The sequence below is a fragment of the Penicillium digitatum genome, chromosome 5 (genome assembly GCF_016767815.1).
Source record: "Penicillium digitatum chromosome 5, complete sequence".
Taxonomy (NCBI): Eukaryota; Fungi; Ascomycota; class Eurotiomycetes; order Eurotiales; family Aspergillaceae; genus Penicillium; species Penicillium digitatum.
In genome coordinates, this window is record NC_089388.1 from 2,979,612 (window position 1) to 2,995,066 (window position 15,455).

General features: G+C 49.6%; 6 protein-coding genes across 6 annotated transcripts; 3 read left to right on the top strand and 3 right to left on the bottom strand.

The window, feature by feature from the left end:
• Positions 1–428: 428 nt before the first annotated feature.
• On the top strand, positions 429–1,589 carry Pdw03_2250 (Aldo/keto reductase; the record flags this gene model as incomplete). Its single annotated transcript, XM_014681380.1, has 6 exons — positions 429–500; positions 565–575; positions 627–684; positions 734–915; positions 996–1,365; positions 1,437–1,589. The coding sequence occupies 6 exons, from the start codon at positions 429–431 to the stop codon at positions 1,587–1,589; spliced, it is 846 nt and encodes a 281-aa protein (XP_014536866.1).
• A 234-nt stretch (positions 1,590–1,823) lies between these two features.
• On the top strand, positions 1,824–2,826 carry Pdw03_2251 (Gamma-cysteine synthetase regulatory subunit, putative; the record flags this gene model as incomplete). The annotated part of the gene is made up of 2 exons (XM_014681381.2): positions 1,824–1,846; positions 1,899–2,826. The coding sequence occupies 2 exons, from the start codon at positions 1,824–1,826 to the stop codon at positions 2,824–2,826; spliced, it is 951 nt and encodes a 316-aa protein (XP_014536867.2).
• Positions 2,827–2,963: 137 nt separating this feature from the next.
• Positions 2,964–6,282, bottom strand: Pdw03_2252 (Translation elongation/initiation factor/Ribosomal, beta-barrel; the record flags this gene model as incomplete). The annotated part of the gene is made up of 6 exons (XM_014681382.2): positions 2,964–3,910; positions 4,256–4,602; positions 4,676–4,999; positions 5,058–5,434; positions 5,487–6,036; positions 6,104–6,282. The coding sequence occupies 6 exons, from the start codon at positions 6,280–6,282 to the stop codon at positions 2,964–2,966; spliced, it is 2,724 nt and encodes a 907-aa protein (XP_014536868.2).
• A 977-nt stretch (positions 6,283–7,259) lies between these two features.
• Positions 7,260–11,683, bottom strand: Pdw03_2253 (DNA-directed RNA polymerase; the record flags this gene model as incomplete). Its single annotated transcript, XM_014681387.2, has 2 exons — positions 7,260–11,511; positions 11,589–11,683. 2 exons carry the CDS (start codon positions 11,681–11,683, stop codon positions 7,260–7,262), a joined length of 4,347 nt encoding a protein of 1,448 aa, XP_014536873.2.
• Positions 11,684–12,041: 358 nt separating this feature from the next.
• On the bottom strand, positions 12,042–14,096 carry Pdw03_2254 (Translation elongation factor EFG/EF2, archaeal; the record flags this gene model as incomplete). The annotated part of the gene is made up of 2 exons (XM_066100125.1): positions 12,042–13,305; positions 13,360–14,096. 2 exons carry the CDS (start codon positions 14,094–14,096, stop codon positions 12,042–12,044), a joined length of 2,001 nt encoding a protein of 666 aa, XP_065957852.1.
• Positions 14,097–14,323: 227 nt separating this feature from the next.
• On the top strand, positions 14,324–15,381 carry Pdw03_2255 (Mitotic spindle checkpoint protein (Mad2), putative; the record flags this gene model as incomplete). Its single annotated transcript, XM_066100126.1, has 8 exons — positions 14,324–14,372; positions 14,422–14,447; positions 14,499–14,524; positions 14,581–14,619; positions 14,676–14,704; positions 14,759–14,904; positions 14,963–15,036; positions 15,096–15,381. The coding sequence occupies 8 exons, from the start codon at positions 14,324–14,326 to the stop codon at positions 15,379–15,381; spliced, it is 675 nt and encodes a 224-aa protein (XP_065957853.1).
• Positions 15,382–15,455: the final 74 nt, after the last annotated feature.

The following is a 15,455-nucleotide window of genomic DNA, read 5'->3' on the forward strand; positions in this document are numbered from 1 at the left end:
GTTGGGGATTGCCGAAAACAACAATCCGCAGCATGCCCAATGGGACTTCGATAAGTCAGAAGATTCTCTGGCCGGTGCCCAAGATCGATTCTACCGTACGGAGTACATATGGACTGTTTTGCGTATTGACTTGATTTGATTTAACCTGTCGCTATTGACTTCAAATGCAGATCCGGAGTACATTGAGCAGGATTAAATCGTGAACAGTCCTCGTCTGATCACTTCTGGTCCATTAAATTATGGCTATAACAATCTTTCAATTTGATCAACCTAGTATAATAAACATACCAAGTTGCGGTGGATGGGGGGTTTATAGAGCTTGGACGATTCCTATTCGGGGAACCTGGCAGCAATCCCCCACTATGATCTCAATCGCTTCTTGTCAAACTTCTTGGAATTCTTGTTTCTGCAGATTCAATTCAATAACTATGGCAAACCTTACTCTTCAGTCAAAGCATCGACTACAGTCAGGATATGAGATCCCAGTTATAGGATATGGGGTCAGTTACCCCGCAAACACGATATGTGAATTTCAAGCGTAAAGCTGACGCTGTCTGAAAACAGGTGTACATGATGTAAGTTTAAATCAAGATCTCGTTCTGATGAATCCTCTAAACAAGTGGCAGTCCATCATCCGCAACCGAGAAGTCTACCCTCGAAGCCTTGCACGTTGGATTCCGCCATGTACGTCCCCCGGGAAGATCGCAAGAAGCTCACACTAAAGATATCGCAGATCGACTCGGCAATCATGTATCGCAACGAGAAGCCCTGTGGAAACGCAATTCTGAATTCCAATCTGGATCGATCACAGATCTTCTTTACGACCAAGATCCCGCCGGGATCCATGGGATACGAGTCAACCAAGCAAGCTATCAGTTCCAGTCTGCGAGAAGCGGCACAGGAATATTTTGACCTGTAAGCCCTTGCGGAAACCCAGCAACAGATCTCCTATGGAGTTAGGATCTAAAATCTCACCGCTGAAATCTAACCACCAGTGTTCTAATCCATGCACCCTACGGTGGCAAAGAAGCCCGTCTGGGTTCCTGGGATGCACTAGTGGAAGCCCAAAAGGCAGGCACAGTGAGATCCATCGGTGTCTCCAACTACGGCATCCACCACCTCGAAGAACTGGAGGCTTACATCCTGTGTGGTGGGGGTGGTCAGATCGATGTCGGTCAGTATGAGCTGCATCCGTGGCTGGATCATTCGGATATCGTGGAGTGGTTGCAGAAAAGGAAGGTTGTTGTTGAGGCGTATTCGCCTCTTGCACATGGAAGTCGGTTGGCGGAGCCTGTGTTGTTGTCGATCGGGCAGAAGTATGGGAAGACGCCGGCGCAAGTTTTGATTCGGTGGAGTTTGCAAATGGTAAGGGTCATCAATTTGGTCCAGAGTCAAGGAGATAATCTAGAATCAGGATGCTAACGGTCTGGTGTTAGGGATTCGTGCCTCTGCCCAAGTCTACTACGCCGAAGCGCATTCGGGAGAATGCCGATGTCTTTGACTTTGAGTTGACGGCTGAGGATATGAAGTTGCTTGATACGGGAGAGTACTCTCCCACAGATTGGGATCCGACTGTTGATGAGGATTGAAGTAGATGGTTGCAGGGTAGAGATGTAAAGTGGTGTAGAGGAAGCTGGAGGAACGTTGGATTTGTCAGGCTCGTTTTGAGGGGCTCTCCGCGGGGTGAATTGCGTCAACTTTCAACTTTCAACTTTCAACTTTCAACTTTCAACTTTCAACTTTCGGACTCCGATCTCTTCTTCCTCAACACTTATGATTTAGATCTCTATATCTATCTCTAGAGCCTCTATTACTCTTTCATCATGAAGTTGATTTTATCCAGTTCGTAAGTGGTCTTATTCTATGCGCCTTGAATCAAAGTCACTTAACCCTGACAGGAATATTATGCAAGCTGGACGGCAATCCGTCATTCGCCAGCCTCTGACCCAGAAATCAAACGTGGAGCTTATCAACTCACTTCGGTCGAACTTCCTTGCCTCGCAACAGACCGAAACCTCACCGGCCAACGGCACCGACACAAATGGTCACTCAGTCGTATCGCATCCACCCTCATGGACCCTACAGACCGAAGATGGTCTCTACATTCCTGCAATCGACTTCTCACAGCCTGGCCTGTCAGAGGAGCGCGATCAATACGATATCACAGTGAAACTATTCTACCTACCGGGAATCCCGGTATCAAGGCGATGCGCACACACCAGGGAGGCCATTGATCTGGTATTGAAGGAACTACACGTCAAGTCTATCGACCTACTGATCGTCTCGTTCCCGGGGATCCTGTTCGATGCGGACGATGACAGCGAAGAAGAAGATAACGAACTGAACAACGGTGAACCAGTCGACTTCGACGGCTTGGTGCAGACATGGCAGGTGTTGGAGTCGCTGCACGAGCAGGGCGTCATCGCCCAATTGGGAGTCGCTGAGTTTGGCAGCGAACGTTTGGCCCGTTTCCTGTCGCATACCAAGGTCAAGCCCTCAGTCGATCAAATCAATCTTAAGGATTGCTGTGTCGTTCCTAAACATTTGATTCTCTATGCGAAACAAGAGAAGATTCAACTTCTCACCCATAACGATTGCGATGATATTCTTCCCGTCGGCACGACGCGGGAACTGCTCGGTCCCGTGGAGAAGAGTGGTGCGGGAGTCTTGGCTTCATCTCCCGAAGCCAATGACGGCATTCAGGGAGATATCGAGCCGCAGTGGGTGGTTAAGTACACGGCAGTCGTCAAGGATCGCGGAGTAGTCGAGAACAAAGGGTATTTTGCGTCCGCTGATGTCGGTCACAGTCTCAAGGACCAGTCTTGAATGCTTTTTTTTTTCTTCTTTGCATCGTCAATCAGGATATCTGTCGTGACAAGCGTGGCGTTTCTTTTTTTTGGCTTTAAATCGATCATAGTTGATGTGGAGGTTGCATCCGTCTCCTAAAATCAAACGAGACTGGCTTAACCAAGCATGCTCCTCTTCCGCCCTCTCATGCGCACATCCTCAAGCCTCTTCAGCGCAGAAAGAGCACCCTTGTAGCTATCCCGGTAACCTGAAATAAGCGCATCGAACATAGGCTCTGAGCGCGGATGCGTGCTTCCAATCGCCCGCTCCAACACATACAAATCAACCGCCCGGTCCTCATCCTGATTACTCTGCGACGCAAGACCGAAATCAATCAACACAACATCCCCCTCCATAGAGGGCGAGCCGGCGCCATCGACAGCATCACTTGCATCCGCAGATTGCCGCAGCATTAAGTTACTGGTGGTCAAATCTCCGTGCACAACACCAGCCTTGTGCAAGACACCAATAGCAGCGCCCATTTTTCTCAGCAAGCCGCGCACACGCGCCTCTTCGTTTTCGATCTGTGACTCATCTAGCGAGCCTTGATTCTGCTTCATCCATGCTTCCCACTGCTCCAGAACTACCCGCACCACCGGCCCGTCAATCCATTCCATCATCAACCAGGCGCCGCCCCACCCACCTTCTAAGCCGCCGTGTCCCTCCCAATCCAGGGCTAGAAGGGCTGGAACGCTCACACCGTCCCGTACAAGTTTCGCCAGGCATCGTGCTTCCGAGGTTATCCGTGAGCGGGTGAGTCGGCGGTCGAGAATTGGGTGGCGGTAGGGTTTTGATGGGCGGATCTTGAGCGCGGCGGGGATGGAGGGGTTGAGAGAGATTGTTTTGTAGAGGTGGGCTTCAGCGCCTTGGGTGAGGAGGGTTGGTGGTGGAGTGGTATGGTTGAAGGGAGAGGGGAGAGGTGGGGGTTTGTATTCTTCCATGGTGAGAAAGTTGGAGAGGAGACGTTGAGAGGTGGAATGGGATGAAGTGCTGAAGTGCTGAAGTGAAGAGGAAAAAGTTGTGGTGGGGCGGATCTTCGGAGGACAACCCGTTGTATACTTAACTGGGATGATTTAGATGTCAATGGTCGGATTTGATATTCTAATTGCAATACAGCAGAATGACATTGTTTTTAAAATCATCAATGCATAGTATCTCATCATTATGTGGATGCATGAGTTCACAACCCCTGTATGTATATTCCTTTTCGCAGTATCTCCTCATGAACGATTGATCAGATGAAGATCAGGGCGCACATTCACCAACCGACAAGTACCCTGATACATCCTCTCAAGAGTCGACGCCATAACCTCTAGATCGGTAGACTCCGATGACCAATGCTTCAGCGTACGAATCGACAGTCTTACCAACGCAGTCCAATTCACCGGTAGTTGCACCTGCCACGTACTAGGGTCCCGAGATGCCTCGAGCTGATATAAAACAGCCCCGAGGATGTGTACAGCACAGGCGAAGCTGGCACGCACCACATTCCAGATCCATTCGTGTCGGAACTGGTACCAGTAGCTTGGGATTAGCGTGACGCAGTTTTCAATGGCCCTTTGTGCCAGGTGGAACACTTCTGCCCATATTGGGTTGTTCTTTTTGATGAATGTAGGCATCCCCTGGAAGTGCATCGCGAGGTAGAACGCTGGTCGGTAGATCCTCTCCAGTGCCATGTGGTACCGACCACGGAAGAAGAATCTCAGGTCTGGGTTGTCTTTTGCGGACTGGATTCCCCCTAGCGAGATTTGGTACCTTTGGGAAGAATCAGCAAGACGAGTTGGGGAATTGTCACTGTTCGGGGGACTTTGGGGCTTGTGGCTCGTACCATGATGTTACAACACGCTCCGCGTCCATTGTTTTTCTGAGGAGATCGGGGATATCTTTGGTCCAGCCCTTTTCGCCTTGACGCCACATATCAGACACTATGTCATTAGTGGTCCGGCGGTTACAGATAGACCCGATGTAGAATTTCCAGCCTTTTTCTTCTTCGGTGCCATCCAGTTCCAAGCCTGGCCTGACTGCGAAATCTTGATCCTCCTCCATTTGATCAAATGATGAAGGAGATCTGCGAGAGAATTTGGGGAATGGATCTGAATAACCTAGGCTTTCTAGACCACTGCTCCAGAGAGGGAGTTCGCTTTGCATCTCACTGTCGACAATACTTAGTGTGATGAACATCTCAAAACCCGGTGGGAAAAAAAACCTACTGTTCCGCTTGGATACATGACCAATACAGTCTCGACTCCAGGTTATGGTAGTTATCATCAGCAGTCCATTGCTCTCTACACAGCGACCGCAAACGAACCTCTAATCTGCAAGATGCTTGCTGGTAGCAGAACCAAGCTTGTAGAGGACGTATGACATGTCTATGGTAGCTTCCAGCAAGAAGGAAGCACTGTATGTCTGTCGGGGAGGTGTGCAAGAAGCCAAATCTCTGCTTTGCTGCGTGAAAATATGTCTCAGCCAAATCGAGATTGGCGTCTGACATGGGTGGAGCTTGAAGTCCATCGAGATTCGCTGGCATGTCCTCCGCCAGCGGAACAAATTTCGATGATGTGCACGAAGCTAAGGCGCACGCTAACAACTACAGATATGATTTAGTTCAGGTGGGACTTCCCAAAAAGGAGCTGACATACCACTTGACACGAGGGTCCATCCCATCCAAGACCCTGGACGGTGACCTCCTTGGCATAGCGGTCTAGACTGTCTAAATCGACAATCGGGTTTCTTCGGTGACATAGTAGGAAGTACTTTCTGCAAAGTCTAGGGATCTCATCGACAAAGCTTCCGATTCCCACCTGTCGCGGTGCCTGCATACTGTGGGGCTGGTTATCCAGTGAGTCGAGTAGGAAGGATCGGATATGCTTTTCGGCTTCGGTGATGACCTTGTTGAAGATGGGCCATCGGAGCATGTTCTCACCGGAGCTAGCCATGTAAAGGACTCGGGGATCATTATCGGCTCCCCGGTCATCGACACTACCAGTGCTGGTGCTAGGTGGATGGCTGCCCAGCAATGAATCAGCTACGGGGCTAGGGTTCTGCATGGCCAACTCAAAAAATCCTTCTTTGAGTGAACGGGTCGAGCTGGTGGAGCCCTCAGATTTGAAGTTCTCTAGCAAACCAGCGATATGATTCAGTCGTTGGAGCACCTCATTGTTCGATGGGTTCCCGGGGTCAAACCCAACTCTAAGAACACAGTCAATGCTAAGTCTGTTCCCTTCCGCTTTAACACCCATGGACAAGGATATCTTACTGGTTCTGCTGTGGCGATGTTTCGGGGTAGTTGCACTTCACTCCCTGCACGGCGCAGTAGCTACAGGTCGGCCTGGTATTGTCACATCGAGTCTTGCGTAGCCGACAGGTCTGACAGGCTGTCGGGGCTCGTGTTCGGATCTCCCGCTTCCTAGCGATTCTTGGGTTGCCAAACTCCATAATCATCCACAGTGGAAATCCGGGTTGTTTTCGGGGAGGTCGGGGAGATAGATGAGGGGAGATGTAAATGATCAAGTGCGACCCACGGATATTCAGTTAGAAATCAATACCCCCGAGAGAGGTACAGTCCACTGCCGACTCGGAAACAAAAAAACATCCAATCCACCGAGTGCTTACGGATGTGGCGTGGCCAGGTAAGGCAATGCGTAACAGAGAACTGTCGAGGCAATGTGATGGCCAGAGGCGAACACCCATGGCTGCCTCAGGGGTTTCACGATGCTGATTGGAGGATGATTCACTCCCTGGTCACTCCCTACATGGGTGTTTCTCGTGGGTGATTTGATGCTTGTGTTTCTTCTTTCCTCAATAAAGAGCTCCCTGGCCCTTTCTCTGACCCTAACGGGCCCTCGGATATCGTATTTCTGGAATGTCTCTATTCGGCTGGGTGCAGCTGTATGGGACAAAAGAAGAAATCTTTGTGCTATCCCCGGGAAGATTTGTAGATTTCGGTATAGGAGTACCTAGAGGTAGGTGAGAATCCAAGACCTTTCGTTGGGGGATGTTGTGAACTTCTTGTACTTTGTGTAAGAAGGTTGAAGATTTGAATATAACCTGAAGAGAAGCTTGTCCCTGGATCTTTCTACAGTCGTGTTGAAAATTGACTTCACGTCCGTACACACCCCAACTTTTGTTTGCTTGTTTGCTTGTTTTGTTTTTGGTTTTGGTTATTTTTGTGATTTGTTCGAACCTTTGGAGAGTGGTCGTAACTGGGAGGAGTAGGACTTTTGTTATGGAGCCCGATTCACCCAGCAATGTCAAGGGCAAAAGAGGATTGAAAAGATATGTTGAAAGAAAACTATTGATCATATCGTCAATGAAATTCACCCGCTCAGGTAAGTACATGTACAGGCCTTGTCCACAAGGCACATATTTTTAACGCCAAAATTAATGCACAGTGTCACAGAGTCACAGTCCCTTCATCGGACCTTCCTCTTGGGTCTTCTTGTCAAAGGTGCCTCACAATGTTCAGTCCAAGCATCTTCAAAGACTGTCTTTCGTGGGCCAATCTGGCCTTGGTAGAAGTTCAGCTTACGCACAACCTCCATAGCACCTGTACCCAGTGACACCGTCTTGCCCATGATGATACATTCCGACACACCCTCAATGAGATCGGTGCGACCAAGGCCACCGGCGTCGAAAAGGTGATCGGCGGTCTTCTCGAACGAAGCAAGCTGAAGCACCGAGTCACGCATCTTGGCCAGACCGAAACGTGTGATACCGAGCACTTCACCCTTGTAGGTCATCACGTCGGCCAGAAGCTGCATGTGACGAGGATCGATGTCCATGTCCTTCATGACTTCACTGATTTCGACAACGATTGTGCTTCGAGCAGCTTCAACACCCAGAACCTCTCGCGCCTCCATGATGTTGTTGGTCCTGGTGCGGAGACCATCCACACCCATTGTAGTCATACACTCCCTCAATCCGTAGCCTTCGACGAGTAAAGTGTTCGTGGTCGAGGTCTCGTCCGTACGGATAATAGCACGAGTGGCACGTGGGTGACCCAGGATTTGGATGTTAGGAAGGATACGCTTCAAATGCTTTAAGCGGAGGAAAGGATCAACGCTGGTGGCAGCAATCTCCGTCTTGGAAAGACCCGCCTTGCTCGCCGGATCAAGATCCATGTGGACCTTGATTGAGGCTTGCTTACACGAGAATTTAAGATCGCTGCCCTTGAATCGCTTGTTGGTCTTGATGGCTTCAACGATCTGCGGCGTCGTGATCTCCAGCGCCAGATCCTCGATAGTCTTCCAGTTCAGAACAACCTTCAAGTAAGCCTCATCAGGGGACCAAACCTCCGTGATGGAGCGGATGACGTCGCTGAGGAAGGTCTTTTCAATGCGTCCTTTCACAATACGAGCTGCGATAGTGCTTTCTTTGTTGACCAGTTCACAAGCCACGACGGGAGTACTGATCTCTTTTGAAGCGTTGATAATTTCTTTAATACGAGGGACACCTTGCGTGATACTCATTCCGGCGACACCGGCGAAATGGAAAGTTTTCAGGGTCATTTGTGTTCCGGGCTCACCAATGGACTGGGCACCAACGGCACCCACAGCGTGGCCGGGTTCGACCTGGGCTTTCTTGTATTTCAATAGACAGGCAGTGATAAAAGCCCGCAGTGTGGTATCTGTCAGTTTACCTGTATGATCCAAGCCCTTGCGGCTCCGCTGGTCGGACGGGTCGAAATCGCCACCTCGAGAGATCAATTTGTCGGCTCTCTTTTGCACGTATTCCTGGATAGAGTCAAGGAAGTCACGAGCACTTTCGAACTGATCGATGCCGTGATCGCTGCGGTCCATGTACGCCAAGTCATTGCCTAGCAAGTCCTTGCGGTTAAGCTTCGCACGTTCTTTTGAAAGCATCTGTTCGCAGACCTCCATAATTTCCTTCGGTAACAAGCTTCGTTCGTCATTGTTGTACGTAGTGGATTCCGAGTGAATGAATGTTCGGTCGAAGTGGACGGGTTTAGCCTTACCCTCCATGTCCACGGGATCCAACTTGTCATCACCATACTGGAACTGAACGATAGCAGCAGACGAGTTACGGACCGTGTCATCATACATCGATGACAGATCTTCGAGGGATTTCATCAGACGCCGAGACATGTAACCAGTCTCGGCGGTCTTGACAGCTGTATCGACAAGACCTTCACGACCAGACATGGCGTGGAAAATGAACTCTGGGGGCTCCAGCCCTGAGAAGAAACTGTTGCGAACGAATCCCTTCGACGGAGGCTGTCGTGCGTTCTTTGGGAAATGTGGCAAAGTACGATCCTGGAAACCGTCCTGTACACGCTGACCACCGATAATTTGTTGACCGACAAGGGCAACCATCTGGGACACGTTGATACTAGAACCCTTGGATCCAGATGTGGCCATAATCAGGGGAGAGTTGTATTTGCTCAGCTGCTTGATACACTCGTCACCAGCTTGTTGACGGACCTTACTGAGGATACCGGAAATCTGGTTCTCCATGGTTTGCAATTCGTCACATCCAGGATACTTCTCCAGAGTGCCGGCTTTGTACTTGGCAATGACTTCGTCACACTGCGAGTAAGCTGCCTCAACAAGATCGTTTTTCGACTGAACGAGGCCTGCACTAGGGTAGACATCACCAATACCAATTGAAAAGCCGATGTTGGTGAACCATCGGGCGGACAGTTTTGACAGGCGGTTCATGCCCTCGGCTGCTGCCGGTGGTCCAAAATCTCTGAGCATAATGTAGAAAACATTATCTTTCTTTCCAGAACCAATCGTAGACTTATCCATCACACCACACATGACCTCCGAGTTGCGGATGACTAGCCAGCCATCATTGGGATCCAAGTCCTTGGGACGACCATCCTTGGGCATCTTGAACTCACGGCATGCGGCGTCCAGGTTGACCATAACGGGGTCGGATGAGTTCGGGCGCATAAGAATGTTAAAGACTTGTTTGCCAGTCCACATCATCTGGGGCTTCAAAACCGATGGTGGTGGGAGATCGAATCTCGTTTCAGGGCCAAGCATATAGAGACAGATTTGCGTGAAGGAGGCACGATCGAAGAAGTTGTCTTTGCTGCTCAACACGTAGGCGGCACTGATGAAATCTTGGATGGCAGAAATGATGGGTTCTCCGTTTTTGGGCGTGGCCAGGTTGTTCTTCACGCCCATGAGCTCCATCGCTTCTGCTCGTGCTTCTTCAGTCTGCGGTACGTGAAGGTTCATTTCATCTCCATCGAAATCGGCATTGTAAGGGTTGCAGACACACTCGTTCAATCGGAAAGTCCTATGGGGGCGGATTTTGGCAAAATGAGATAGAATACTGAGCTTGTGGAGGGAAGGTTGTCGATTGAACAGCACAATATCGCCATCTTCAAGATGACGCTCAACTAGATCACCTTCTTGCAGCGCATCAGCCATCCGCTGAGTATTGCTGTACTTCAACATCTGTCTGAATCCAGTTCCTTTCTTGACGATTAGGTTCGCTCCGGGCCATTTGTTGCTACCGTTGCAAATCCGTTGCTGCAATTTTTCCTTGTTGTATCTGGTCACCAGTTCAGGATAGGTCATATTTTTTGCCACCAGCTCAGGAACAGCAACCTCATCAACTCGCAAGTTTGGATCGGGTGAGATGACAGTTCGCCCGGAGAAATCAACACGTTTTCCTGACAGATTTCCACGGAAACGACCTTGCTTTCCCTTCAAGCGTTGGACGAAGCCTCGGATCGGTTTTCCCAGATCGGCTTTGTTAAGTCCAGGCACATCGCTGTTGATGTAGACAGCAATTTGAAGCTGCATGTAGTCCCAGCACTCCATGATTGTTTGAACTGGAGCACCTTTGAGCAGAGCGTTCTTAAGATTGATATTGCTCTGCACAATATCACCTAGCTTAGCGGTCAAGTCATCTTCCGTAGATGCACCATCTTGTCCCACTGAAGGTCGAATGCAAACCGGTGGAGCTGGGATGAATTGCCATAGGAACATCTCCGGACGAGCCTCCTTGGGATTCATACCAATCAATTCACAGTCAGAGTCGGACATTTTCTTAAATAGCTTAAGAACGCGAAGGGGGTTCATGTCATCTTGCGCCTTTTTGAAGTGTTTTTCGACGTCCGGGTTTGCGCCTCTTGCCTCGAGGAAGGAGTTATCAAAGACATCCTTGCTGATCGGTGTTTGCTTTTTGACGGAAACCGAGACATTGAATGCACGGAACTTGTCGTGGGTAATCTTCAGAGCACTTGTTCCGGTCTTCTTTACGACCCCATTGATCGCTCCGCAGTATGTACATTCACGGGTTTTCCGACACCGTTCGTTGATGCGTTTTGCGATCTGCGTTCTGCGTAGGTTATCAAGGCCCGGTCGGCGCATTTCACGAAGATAGGAACGGCGCTCCGCCTCGGGGAGCAGAATATTTGAGCATTCCTTGCAAATTTCCTGGAGGATCGAGATGACACGCTTGAAATAACCGACGTGGAAAGATGGCAAGATCAATCTCACATGGCCAAAGTGACCATTGCAGTCCTTGAGGTTGTTTCCACATGTTGCGCAAGCATCAGTTTTGTTCGAGATACCCATGCGCTGGTCGAGAGGTCCATTTGCAACGACCGTTCGCGTCTGGTCCAAGTCGAAAAATTTTCGGTCTGAAACTTCCACCACTGCTTGGCCGACAATGTCATCGTTGGTTCTGAGAGCAAAAAACTTCATTAGCGATCAGGTCTGCGACAAACGCTTGTGACAAGCACATGTGAGTGGACTGCGTACAAGACACCAAATTTCAGTTCTTTGATCACTTTAGGAACGCTATCAATAACCTGGGCCTTGCCCAGGTCTACCTGCGCACCCTCTGGAGGCTGCATGGCCGTCGTCAAATGCTCCGCATGGCAGGGTGACTCAAGGTGATGCGATCGGCAGAGGTGGCTAAAATCCGCCAAGAAAGAGACTTCGGGCCTGAAGATGAAAGAACTCTGGTATTAAGTGATAGATCCACAATCAGAAGCCACAGATATTGAGCGGAAGTGTATAGACACTATGAAGTGAACTGAGAATGAGCAGAGGAAGAAGTTCTAGGGCGGGGCTTGACATGAACTTTTTTTCTGCCGGTGAAGCTTTCACCGCTGGCACGAGCGGCTTGCAGGTTACATAGAAAGATGTTTCTGGATGAAAAGATGTCCAGAAACAATGTTATACAATATGTTTGGATGCTAATTTACATGCCTATTTAGCCAGGAATGCCTGGAAAGCTTTGTGCTCAATCACCACATTTCCAACTGCTCGCAACCTCTTGCGGCCTTCCTTCTGCTTTTCAAGCAGCTTTCGTCGCCGACTTACATCACTAGCATGCAATTTTGCCAGCACATCTTTTCGGTAAGGCTTGATAGTCTCACGAGCGATGATTTTCTTACCGACGGCAGCCTGGATGATAATCTCGAAAAGCTGCCGGTCAACATGCTCTTTGAACTTGGTTACCCAAATTCTGCCTTGCCGGCTCACCTGGCTAGAGTGCATAATTCGCGTCACAGCGTCCACTGGCTCCCTATTCACCAAGAGTTGTAGCCTGACAATATTGCCAGCTCTCCATGCAGATTCTTCATAGTCCAGGCTGGCATAACCTTTGGTGCCTCCTTTCAATTTTCCAAAGAAATCATCAACTAAATGGGCCAGAGGCAGCTCGTACTTCATAATGACCTGAGTCGCTGTAAAGTATTCAATGCTTTGCTGCTCACCACGGTTGGCCTCGCAGAGCTCAATTACCTTTCCTAGGTACTCTTCTGGGAAAGTCAAAGTGACCAAAACATATGGCTCTTGAACCTCGGCAACTTTGAGCCGTACGCTATCGTCATCGGGAAATTTGGCGGGATTGGTGATAATCTCTTCGGTGCCATCTTTCCACACGACCTTGACTGGGACGGAGGGTGGTGTAATGATGATACTGGCGCCATGCTCCTGTCGTAGGCGGTCTTCAAACACGGAGCAGTGAAGGGTTCCCAAGAAGCCCATGCGGAAACCGGCGCCTAGGGCCTCAGAGGATTCTTTCTGTACTGTGATGCTTCGATCGTTTAGAACCAGCTGGTTGATGCTGTCCTCTAGATGCTCGAAGAGATCCGCATTCACTGGGTATACAGCCACGAAGACCATCGATTTTGGCTCTTCGAATCCAGGCAAAGGCTCGACGGTCTTTTCATAACCGACTGTTGTGAAGGTATCGCCGATTTTGGCCTCCTTACTCCGCTTCATGCCAGGGTTGAAGTAGATGTACCCAACCTGACCTGCACGGAGAACGGTTTGTGCTGTCTCGGTTGGATACATGATGCCGACTTCACCGACGAAATATTTGAGACCGGTAGCAAAGGATATAAGCTGCTGACCTGCACGCACCTCGCCATCGAAAACACGGACCAACAAGATCACGCCCTTGTAGGAGTCGTACCAGGAATCCACGAGGAGCATACGAAGTGGTTTTTTCGAATCGCCGATAGGTCTAGCATATAGTCAGCAAGAAATAGCACTTTGAAAGGCAGCTGGTTAAACATACGCAGGGATCTTCTCCACCACCGTCGGTAGCACAGCCGGAACGTTCAATCCAGTCTTTGCCGAGACCATCACCGCGTTTTCTGTATCAATCTCGAATGTGTTTCTTATCTGCTCCAGAGCCCGCTCTGGATCCGACGAGGGGAGATCAACCTTGTTGAGAATGGGAATCAACTCGAGGCCTTGCGCAAAGGCCAAGTAGAAATTGGCGACTGTCTGCGCCTGAACGCCCTGACTGGCGTCAACCAAGAGAATGGCTCCACCGCAACTGGCATAACTCCGCGAAACTTCAGCACGGAAGTCCACATGGCCAGGCGTATCGACCAAATGTAACAAATAATCCTCGCCTTTATGGTTATAGATCATGGTACACGTCTGAGCTTTGACCGTAATTCCTCGCTCTCGCTCGACGTCGAGTTTGTCCAAAACTTGCTTGTTCGTGCCCACTTCAATAGTGCCGGTCAATTCGAGCAATCGGTCGGAAAGCGTGCTCTTGCCGTGATCAACGTGTGCAACGATGCAGAAATTGCGAAAACGTTCGATTGGGATGGCGGCGATTCTCTTCTCGAGGCTGATATCAAGTTTTATCGGCGTGGTTTTTGAGCGTCCATAGGAAATTGTAGTAGCAGAGAAACTCCGTTTATAACTATACGAAGAAAAGACAGTTGGCGGTCGGAGGCTCGCGGCCTGGCATCTCGGCGCTGCGCTCAGCCATCGGCCTAACTGCAGACATCCTCGCATTGGGACTTCTGCGGTGGCATAGGAGGGCTGATGGTATGCAAGCGTCGAATCGAGGCGTATCAGCGGGGCAATCGATTAGCGCTTCAGTGCTGTTAGTCTCATCACGATTTGCGGAGAAAAAACGGACGCCCGGGCGGTGACGGCTTATTGCTGCGGTGACCGCTCGACCTACACAAAGCTCTACCGTTCTTACACCTTCAAAGTCCTCGGCTATCTACAAACTCATCATGTCGGAAATCAAGGGAAAGTCAAAGGTGCACAAGCTGTCAATCAAAGGTTCATACCCATCGTTTATGGTGGCTGTACAAAGCTTACAAGATAACAGGATCGGCCAAGCTTGTCTCCGAATTCGTGAGTCGCAATTTGGTTGCGTCGATGGAATTTGAGTGCTAACAGTCCTAGTTTGAATACTCCATTAACTCCATCCTGTAAGTTGCTATTTATCCTCAATCCAAGATGTTAGCTGATCGCATTGTGCGTTCAGCTTCCAACGAGGAGTCTATCCTCCCGAGGATTTCACAACGTAAGTCTGCCCTCTTAACCTTGCCCACTACACTGCAGCAAGCTAACTTGAAATAGGATTAAGAAATATGGCCTTAATATGCTAGGTTCGTGAACCATGCTCTGCTTAATTGACATCGACAACCCTAACCTCACAGCAGTTTCGGCCGACGACCAGGTCAAAGCCTACATCAAGAAGATCATGTCGCAGTTGAAGGAATGGATGCAGGGAGGAAAGATTTCGAAGCTTGTGGTAGTTATCACGAGCAAGGAGACCGGTGAACATGTGGAGAGATGGCAATTCGATGTATGCATTTGACACTCTCCCATCCGAGTCCGAAACTAACCAAAACGTGATGGAACAGGTCGAAGTCTTTGGCAAGCAATCCAAGAGCAAGAGTTCACAAAAAGCCGATGACAAAGAGAATAGTACATCAGGGTAAGCTTTTTTCACTGTGAGCTTGTCTTGAACATACCGCTAAAATTTGTGTCTTGAAGAGGTGCAAACCCCGCCAAACCTATCGAGAAAACAGAAAAGCAAATCCAGGAGGAGATTCAAGCCATCTTCCGCCAAATTACCGCCTCTGTCACTTTCCTCCCTGTCCTTGATGGCGACTGCACCTTCAATGTACTTGTTTATGCCGACGCCGATTCAGACGTGCCCGTGGAATGGGGCGACAGTGATGCCAAGGAAATCAAAAATGCAGAGAAGGTCCAACTAAGGAGCTTCAGCACAAACAATCACCGAGTTGGAACTCTGGTCAGCTACCGGCTGGCGGATTAAGCTCTCGGTGACACATTATGATCAAACACGAAGGATAATATGGATTGGCGTTTCTAGGAAGGATCAAGGACTTC